Source organism: Toxorhynchites rutilus, chromosome 2 (assembly GCF_029784135.1).
Source record: "Toxorhynchites rutilus septentrionalis strain SRP chromosome 2, ASM2978413v1, whole genome shotgun sequence".
NCBI lineage: Eukaryota > Metazoa > Arthropoda > Insecta > Diptera > Culicidae > Toxorhynchites > Toxorhynchites rutilus.
The window spans coordinates 201815280-201825814 of NC_073745.1; the positions used below are offsets into that span (position 1 = coordinate 201815280).

General features: G+C 42.0%; 1 protein-coding gene across 1 annotated transcript; it reads right to left on the reverse strand.

Annotated features, from left to right (window-relative positions):
- Positions 1-8161: 8161 nt before the first annotated feature.
- LOC129769929 (myosin-11-like) lies at positions 8162-10105 on the reverse strand. The gene has a single exon (XM_055772465.1). It carries the CDS (start codon positions 10069-10071, stop codon positions 8167-8169), a length of 1905 nt encoding a protein of 634 aa, XP_055628440.1. The 5' UTR covers positions 10072-10105; the 3' UTR covers positions 8162-8166.
- Between the last annotated feature and the right edge of the window lie 430 nt (positions 10106-10535).

The following is a 10535-nucleotide window of genomic DNA, read 5'->3' on the forward strand; positions in this document are numbered from 1 at the left end:
TTTCCAAAATATATATTTTATTAAGGCACATGTGGCGTTAGCCTGACGGGGCCGGGAGTCCAATATTTTGACAATTTTTGTCTTACAACTATGTTAGTAATATGTAACCGATTACTCGCGGTTTGCTCGAGGTTAGTATTACAAGTGTTCTCATAATTGGTATGTTGCAGTCTTCGATGCTCTGTACGTGTGCCCGACACGGGATACTTCCTATTGGGATGCAGCTCACCATTAATCAGCAACGCCCCCCTAGTATGTACCCCATATCTAGCGTGGTGCATCTTTCTCGACTCGAGGAATCCAGGATAGAATGGTCACTAGCCGGCGCAATCATCAGCTCGTGTAGAGTTGTCATGAGCGGTACAACCTTTGGCTCTTGTTGAATGATCAGTGGACTGCACAACCTTCGGCCCGTGCATCTGTAAAGAGTGTGTGTATGTATTTCTGCGACTAAGTAAACGTTTATCGATCGGATAGGAGGGATATGAAACGGGGACACAACGAAGGAAACATCATTAAACGTTGACATCGGCGTTTCTGAGGAACAGGTATAGATGAAGCAGAAGATCAGGATCCCGGCTACTTAAGATATCCCGGACGGGGATATCCGATTGTCTGCCTTGTGCTCTCAGTGCTCTAGAGAGCTGAGAGCGAGCAGCATGGAACCGGATACACGACCAGACAACATGCTCGATGTCGTGGTAGCCATCGCCACAATCACAAAGATTGTTTGCTGCGAGCCCAATGCGATAGAGATGCGAATTTAGGTTGTAGTGATTGGACATAAGCCGAGATATCACGCGAATGAAATCCCGCATCCCAATAGGAAGTATCCCGTGTCGGGCACACGTACAGAGCATTGGAGACAGCAACATCCCAATTACGAGAACACTTGTAATACTAACCTCGAACCGACCGCGAGTAATCGGTTACATATTACTAACATAGATAATAAGAAAAACTGTCAAAATATTGAACTCCGGCCCCGTCAGGCTAACGCCATATGAGCCTTGATAAAAATATATATTTTGGAAAAAAAAAATCACGACCTACATTCAATCCCTTGAACCATGCACTCGTCGAGACCTTAGGAATAATCGTGTGTAACCAACGACCGAACTCATCACCACTCCACATGCGCTGCCAACATACGAGCGTATACTGACGAGGAATGTGGAAAAATTCATTATAAGCAATTTGCCTTTCAAAAAGTGTGCCTTCTAAAGCACCCACCTTAGCTAGCGAGTCCGCTTTCTCATTCCCCGGAATCGAGCAATGAGAGGGAACCCATGCTAAGGTAATCTTGAATAATTTTTCGACCAAAACACTCAATAGTTGTCTTATTCTTGTTAGGAAATAAGATGAGCGTTTATCAACTTTCATTGAGCGGATTGCCTCTATTGAGCTGAGACTGTCTGAAAAAATAATATAGTGGTCGATGGGCAATGTTTCAATGATCCCTAATGCGTAATATATCGCACCCAGTTCAGCGACATACACGGAACAAGGATCTTTGAGTTTGAAAGAGGCACTGAAATTTTCATTGAAGATGCCGAAGCCAGTGGACCCGTTTATAAATGAACCGTCAGTAAAGAACATTTTATCAGATCCAACTTTCCCATATTCTGCCGAAAATATCGGTGGAATAGAATCGGAGCGTAGGTGATCTGGGATTCCATGGATTTTTTGTCGCATGGACAGATCAAAAATGACAGAGGAATTGCAGAAGTAAGGCAAGCAAACTTGGTTGGAGACGCTTGGTGAAGGGTGTACGTCGTGGGTAAGGTACTCATGGTATAAAGACATAAAACTTGACTGAGGAGTCAGTTGGAGTAGATTTTCGAAGTTATCAATCACCAATGGATTCATGATCTTGCAACGGATGAGAAATCTGTAGGATAATTCTGTAAACCGAAGAGTAAGCGGGGGTACTCCTGCCAAGACTTCGAGACTCATCGTATGTGTCGAATGCAAACACCCCATGGCTATACGCAAGCAACGATATTGTATTCTCTCCAGCTTGAGAATATGAATCCTGGCAGCTGATCGGAAGCAAAAACTGCCATATTCTAACACTGATAATATCGTTGTTTTGTACAACTGAATGAGGTCTCCTGGATGGGCACCCCACCATGTTCCGGTAATTGTTTGGAGAAAATTGATTCTTTGCTGGAATTTATGTTTCAAATACGCAATGTGTCTCCCCCAGGTACACTTAGAATCAAAATATACACCCAGGTATTTGAAAAACATAGAGTGTTGGATCGTTTTGCCGGATAGGTGAAGCTGGAATTGGGCGGGTTCGTGCTTCCTAGAAAATACGACCATTTCAGTTTTCTCCGTAGAGAATTCGATACCCAGCTTGAGGGCCCACGTGAACAGATTGTTCAGGGTATCTTGCAACGACTTTTGCAGAACGACGGGATTAGTACCCGTGATGGAAATAACTCCATCGTCTGCAAGTTGTCTCAGCGTGCAGTCTCTAGTTAGACAATCATCCATATCATTGACATAAAAACTGTACAAGAGGGGGCTTAGGCAGGAGCCTTGTGGTAGGCCCATAAAACTGTAACGAGAGGATTTCGAGCTGCCATGAGAGAAAATCATGTGCTTTTCTGACAGTAAATTGTACAGGAAATTGTTGAGAATTGGTGAAAGTCCACGATTATGAAGCTTCTCTGAGAGAATTTCCATGGAAACTGAATCAAATGCCCCTTTGATATCGAGAAAAACGGAAGCCATTTGTTGAAGCCACTTGTTGAACAAGTTCAGCAAACGCTGTTTTGCCAAGTCGGGAAGATTCTTCAACAAGTTGAATTTAATCTTGTCCGACCCCGGAGTTGGATTGTTACATGAGAGAAGGGCAATTGAGAATTCCACCATCGAAAAATTCTCATAATCGCTTTGAAGTGGAATGTCGCGTACGACGTTTTGTGCAGGAACGGTGTCGGTGCAAACCTTCCTTGCAAAGTTAAAAATTCCAACGGTCAGAGTATTCCTCACTTTCGTTTGTATGGTTCCAGCCACGCATTTTCCTAGCCGTATTCCAAAGAGTGCTCATAGCGGTCTCCCTTGACAAACCATTGACGAACTTCCGCCAATATCCACGCTTTTTTGCTTTAATCAAACCTTTTAGTTTGGCTTCTAGAGCTTGGTACTTTAGAAACCATTCCACTAATCCAGTTTTCCTGAGTTTTTTGAAAGCGGATGATTTTTCAAGGTAGACCTTTGAACATTCCTTGTCCCACCAAAGTGATGGAGGACAATGTCGGAAAGTGGTAGCCGGTACACGTTTCTTTTGAGCTTGAAGTGCGCTTTCGTAAATCGATATAAAGTTATACTCTTCGAGTGGAGGAAGTTCATGCATTGAAACAATTGCTTCAGATATTATTTCCGCAAATGTTCTCCAGTCAATATTCTTCGTGAGGTCATACGAAATATTGACTGACTCACGAGAGCTTGATTCATTAGCGATCGATAAAATTATTGGTAGGTGATCACTACCGTGGGGATCTTGGATTACCTTCCACATGCAATCCAGGGATAACGAAGAAGAGCATAGAGATATGTCTAGCATGCTTGCCCGTGCAGGAGGATTGGCTATTCTGGTTGCTTCCCCAGTATTCAAAACTGTCAATTTGAAGTTGTCGCACAGATCATAAATCAAAGTGGCACGGTTGTCATCGTAGAGTGATCCCCATGCTGTTCCATGGGAGTTGAAATCACCTAAGATTAACCGCGGCTCCGGCATTGCCTCGATAGTATCAAAGAACTGATGGTGGCCTACCGTAGTTCTGGGAGGGATATATATCGAAGCAATGCAGAGGTCTTTGCCATTGATTTGTGTCTGGCAAGCAACAACTTCAATGCCTGTCATCGATGGGAGAGTGACTCTATAGAAGGAGTGACATTTTTTAATCTCCAATAGTACGCCACCAAACGAGTCATTTCGATCGAGGCGAATAATGTTGAAATCGTGGAAATTCAGCTCGTCGGCTGAAGAAAGCCATGTTTCACAGAGGGAAAATACATCACAGTTAGCGTTATGAACTAAAAATTTAAATTGGTCTAGTATAGGGATGATGCTTCTGCAATTCCACTGTATTACAGTGGTCAATTCCTTGACCTCTTGCACTGAATCAGGCATCGAGGGAAATGAACGCTGCTAAAAAGGCACATTTTTCTTTCAAGAATGTTCTCACTACCGGAAGCAAACATAATACTATGCTTTTAAGAGAGTCATTAATATTCAAAGCATTCAAAATGTTGTCCACCAGGTCAGAAAGCGCAAACAAGCCAGGTTGTGACTGTTGCTTTGACCGCGAAAAAGGAACAGACGTATTGGGTGTTGTTCCGGAACGTGATGAGGACCCCTGGTTAGTAGAAGAACCGTGTAAACCAGGAGGTACTTGCTTCGGTCTATTTTCAGCACGTTCGGTTCGAAGTTTCAATCCAACTTGGGAAATTATGGACTTCTTACTGGGGAGTGATGGAAAAGTAGTAATTTTCCTTTTCCTGATGGCACCCTGCGATGTACCAGAACTTCCCGCGTTGGGAGCGTCAGCGACAGGCTCGTCGTTCTGCAGGAGGGAGTAAGGATTGTCCTGCGTCGTTGGCACGGAATTCTTAAGCATTTCTGCATAAGTCCGTTTTGAAAATTCCTTTAAGGAACGCTTGATTTTTTCCCCTCTTTGTATGTACACCGGGCATTGAGAAAGATCATGGGGGGCCCCGTCGCAATGAAGACACTTGCGCTCTTTTGCGCAAGAAGTCCCATCATGACTCTCTCCACAATCTGCGCAACGCTTTTTGTTGCAACAGTAGACGGCCGTGTGACCAAGTTGCTTGCAGTTGTTGCAACTTATTACCCGGGGTACAAGCAATCGAACAGGTAAACGAAGCGCATCTATCTGTTTGTCGCTTTATAATGGAGGACACTTCACTTTTGATACCCGGATCGATAACATATGAAGACACGACTTCAAATCCCACCTAAATGACCAACTACAGTCACGCCATTCGCCTGCAGGAACACCGTGACTTGAGTCATCTAACGTCATTCGCCGCGCGGACTAGAGGGGTTCATGATGAGATAAGAATGGTATTGTTGATCATGTTGGGTAACTTACGTTCGAAGAGCTACATGCAACGATTCGCTGATGCTAACCTTGATGTGAAAAAAATTGAAGTCTTTCTGAACTCGTGAAACAGATTTCAAAGCTATTTGATTTCAGCGATCCGATTTTTGATAAACCCTATGAACCCTTCGTCAAGCTATCAAACCTTAATGTTCTGATGCGCCAATTTCCTCAATTCGTTGAAGCAGGTAATAGACAAGGCTTGGATAACAAATTCAGACTACAACTAAACAAAGTACGGAAATCGGTTGGCACCCACAATCATAGACTCTCTTTTGGTAGTGAAGAACCTTATATCGGCTCAAAAAGGAGCTTCAAGGATGAAATTAACGAAAAATTTGAAGACAGACTTCAATAAAACCCTGTTTAAACATCATACAATTCAGAGGATTATGAATAAAACCTTTCTATGATTTATTTTGTTGTATTGATAAAACTTTAACAATCCATAAATAAGAAAAATATGGTCAAAATGAAAATAAACCTTTATTTTATTTTTTACCTTAATATTTTCAAAACAGATCTTATGGCCTAAAATACAGATATACAGATTTTTTCAATAAATTTTACAGAATTAAATGTGGTAACTCTGTTACAACGAAATATATTCAAGGTGGTCTCATAGAAATAGGATAGAGTATATGTGTGTCAAATGCGAAAAAGACCGCCGGGAGCGCAATGAATACTCAGTGCAATACGTGTATTGAAATGAAGAAACAAATTGGGACATATGACCACTTCGTGTATTGTTCGTAAGCAAGGGCGTAATGGCAAGGAAGAATCACTGCTTCTACATCCAAAGTTAATTTTTAGCACATGTTCTTGCATCTCGATTTGTTACATTAAATGAGCTGAAAGATAACATAAAATATTCTACTCCCCAATACATGTATGTCATTTGTATAACAGATATCCTAGAGCCAATATGAGGAAGCGAAACAGGAGACACATTTAAATGAAAGCATATGAAAGCTTTTCGTATAGTTTGCCAAATACACGGCCCAGACAGAGAAAGATATATTCTCGTTCTCGTTCATCGCATAAGAAAATATTATCACGCTCCTTTATAATAGCGCTGGCGCTATATGGATAGCGTGGTCGTGTAAAGTAACTTTGCATTCCAGCGCCGGCCTTGGTTCGATCCCCATTGACGTCATATGGACTTTTTTTTTGCACAATCCCAAATGAAAAGAGAAAAGAAAACAGAAAAAGATGTCTGCTCGCAAACATACAAGCCATTTTTAACCTTTTAAAATAGCACATTGTTTGCGCATTTGACTCTCATGTACAGGAAATGGCATTTTTTCTGCCAAGGATGGCATGTTTTCTGCCAACGCTAGTTTGGGTGTAGGACCAGTCTTGTTAATGGTTACCATCGTATCACATCTATTATGGAGACGTATGTGCTGTGTCATTATTGAATATCATAACATGAACAGTCAAGGACCGTCGACCTAAAAATGTCATATGACATTTCGGTATTTTTTTTCCGTCTTATTCATTAGCTGTTCATCGTCCCGTAATTAAACAACAGTGTTCACGAGGAACGCTCACCGCTTGAAACGTTCATTCAACACATTCGCACTTGATAGGGGATAGTTTGTCGGTTGCTTTGATCTAAACAATCCGTCTAAATATCATCCATCGTGTATGGATGAGTGAGTGAGAAGGTGGATGTATGTGAGCAGCTACGCTTAAATGCAGAATAAAGAGAGAAGAAGAATGCATTCCACTGCAGTTTTAATGTCAAATGACATTAAAACTACAGTCAAAGTAGCCGGAATTAAAGAATGGTTATGAGCACGAATGGTAGAATGGAAATAGCATATTTTCACCGCTCTTCTGGGTACGTTCGACAGAAAGAGAGAATATATAAACGTTCAATTGATTGTCGTGTTTGCGGCTGTGCGTTTATTTCAGAGGTGATTGTTGGAACCGAGCAATGCTTTCTTGGTCACATTCGCAATACATATTGAGCTGTGACTCTCGCGCAAGAGCAGTATGTGATGGTTGAGAGAAATGTCGACTGTGTAGGACTGCTTCTAGAATTGCTTCTACAAAGCCATGGGTTATTGACTTATTCTTTTCAGGCTCACCGAAACTTTCTAATAACGAATGATTTATGAAATTTCTTTGTATTCATGAACAATATCCGAAATAATAAACAACTAAATTAAATAAAACGAATGCGTAGTCCTACGCCCTAGTATCTATCCCGTAGATTTTTTTTGGGTTTAATTAACAAATTTGTGTCACATTTGGTATATTTTGATATTTACTAAATGACACATGAATAGTTTTCTATACTGATTGAAACTGTACATTCCCCTTTATTCTGCGCGGCGAGTGACGTGAGATTGCAAAGTTTACTACTTTATTCTGGAAACCACTTTACTTTTTAGCTACTATTTGACGCTCGAGTCGATAACAAATGAGGACACGACTTCAAATCTCACCTTGTGACGAACTATAGTCACGCCATTCGCCTACGGGAATGCAGTCACTTGAGCCATCTTACGTCATTCGCCGCGTAGAATAAGGGTGGTTGTAAGCACACCTGATGCTAAATTAAATAATCTTCTTGAAAAGCCAGAACATGCCATGCCATTATACCAAAGTAGAGTCTCCTGGGGGTGTGATTCATCATTCGTAAGAAATCTGTAGGAAACGACTAAATGAAAAATGCTTCACCCCGAACTTTTAAACAAAACGTAGCCTCGAAAAAGAGCGTAAACTTCCATCAATTCATATTAAATTTCTATCCATGCCAGCAATGTTTGCTTCCCCAGGATAAATATTACCACGCATTTTTCATTCCATCTTATACATCTCCGCATCTGCGGCCATATGAACCGAAAGCATAAATGGGAATACCTGTTACATACTCAGTGATCAATTTCTCTGTACTTTCTTTAGTAAGACCGTTCCTTAATGAAGGAAAGAAACATGAAAAATCATTTATAAAAAACAAAACAACAACTAATTTCTGTTTTATTAACAAAAATGAAAAAAAATCAGCAAAAATGTTTTAAGCACGCACTTTGAGCTGCTCGTTCCGCATGAACGCCAACTGGTTGTGAAGGGCTCGTATTTGATTTTGGGCATCCTCGAAACTGGCCGCTAACACTCCTATCTGACTTTGCATCTCCCGTAGAGCTTCATCGCGGTTGCTTATGGTTACAGCAGCCGCCGCACGACATTGTGCCAACTCCATCTCCAATGTCTGACGCTGTGTTTGGGCTGTCCTTCGATCCTCCAGAGCTCTTTCATTCATCCTACCAATGATCTTGGACGTTTCAGTTCGCACCTCTTCCAGTTCCTTCTGTCCGGCTGTGAGCTGTTCTTTCAATTTCTCCCGTTTGGATTCTTCATCGCGCATCGTTTCGGTTAGCTGTTCCACCTCCACTTTCAGCAGATTATTAGCTTTCTCCAGTTCAATATTTTGAGCTGTGTGGGCATTGTGTAAACGATTTTCCAGTGATTTTATCTGCTTAGCTGCCCTTTTCAGCTCTTCTAGAAGCTTTTCGTTGGACCCTCGCAAATCTCTGACCTTTTGTTCTTCGGCGTCCAAAAGTCGTGGAAACGGCGTCAATTGGCGTAATTTATCTTGGAATTTGGTTTTTATTCGCTGTATTTCCATATTTATTTGTTCTTCTATCCGACGATTCGTCACATTCATCTTTTCCATTCGAAGATTTTGTTCCTCAACTGTTTGCTGAGCCGCTAAATATTTATTCCTGTACTCATCCAACTGCTCCGCCTGTTCTTTGATGAGTATTTTGAACTCCTCCTGCTCATCGAGCAGCTCCGAGCATCTGTTTTTCAAGAGCTGTAATTCCGTCTTCTCTGGAGTTTCATTCTCACACGAGCAAGATTTTGCTAGTCGATCGGTAAGATTTTTGCATTCCTCGGACTTTTTTGTATATTCCTTCAGAAGGGTGTTGTACTGGTCATCCTCACCCTTCGAGGTTCCAAGCGATCGTCTCATCCCTTCGCTAGCTCTAGAGCTCTTAGCTTGCGACGCATACTGAGTGCAATCTGCACGATTTTGAATTTCACCTGTCAAATTCGGACCCAGTTCCGATCGAATAACGTTCAAAGCTGCCCCCATTTGATTGAGATTTCGTTCGAGAGCATCCGTGTTGTCCTTGTAGAACTGCAACCTGCTCAACATATCAGCTTCACAAAATTTAGTCTGCCTAGGGTTTCTTTCCAAGATAGCTTCATTATCACATCGCACCTTCATCACGTCAGCAGTGAGACCTTCAATCCGGCTCTGCAGAATCTCTATTATGCGGTCGCGATTCATCAGCTCCTTTTGTAGCGTTTTGTGCACATCGCCTTGACTCACATCCTGGACTTCGCCCACCATTACCGTTGAACTGAGCGATGATAGGGTGGAATCAATCGAAGTCATCCGGTCGGGCCGGGCAACATTCCCCAAAATCCAAGGATTGCGACATATATCATCGAGAGGGTCACTACAGATGCGAATCCTCTCCCAAGCGAGGTCCTTATCCTTCTTCTGCTCGTCAATGATGCATTGCAAGAGTTTCTTCAAGCAATCATTCTCCTTGACGAGTCTATTTCTCAGGAATGCCAGCTGTTCCTGGTCCGAGATGGATTTGGGCTTCAACGATTCGAACTCCCGTATTTTCTTCTTCAAGTCAACGATGAAGTTGTTCTGCTTTGACAATTGTTGTTTCATCTTCAGGATCCGTCGGTTGCCCAGCTTGGTCTGCGGTTGTTTCGACTCAACTAGGACTTCTACAGGTGAATCACCCTTTTTTCGTCCTTCTCCAACTTCTACAACTTCTTCAACCTTCCTAGGTTGCGACGCTGTAGATTTCTCCGGAACAGTTTTGATGAGATTGTCCATGAAATCGAAAACGTTTTCCTGGGCCGACAAAGTGCAAGAAATTTTTGAACTCATGTTTCAGGGAATTTACTGGTAAAATACTTGTGGTGCGATCGAACAAATAAAATTGAATGACGTCTTGTACTGAGAGAGAAAAATTATAAAGCCTGCTACAATCTCTCTGTTTTCGGCAATAAAATCTAAGGCGCAGAATAAATTTGAATACCGTCGTAGGGGTTGAGAATGGCTCAAAAATCAATGTAGAGTAAATGATCTTGGTTTGTCTGATTTGGGGTGTTTTTACGCAACTAGTAAATGCAAATTGATTTTTCTTCATGAAAATCACAGATAATCGATACGAGTTTGAGTTTGTTGAAAAGCCCCAAGTCTCTAGTTGCTAATACCACCATAAGGCCTTGTTCTCACTGCAGCGAGGCGTCAGCGTGGCTTGAGCGGGGCGTGTGACGCTTACGATTAATCGTGTGTGTTCTTACCGATGTGTTCACACCAGAATGACGTGCCGTGAGCGTGGTTTTGGC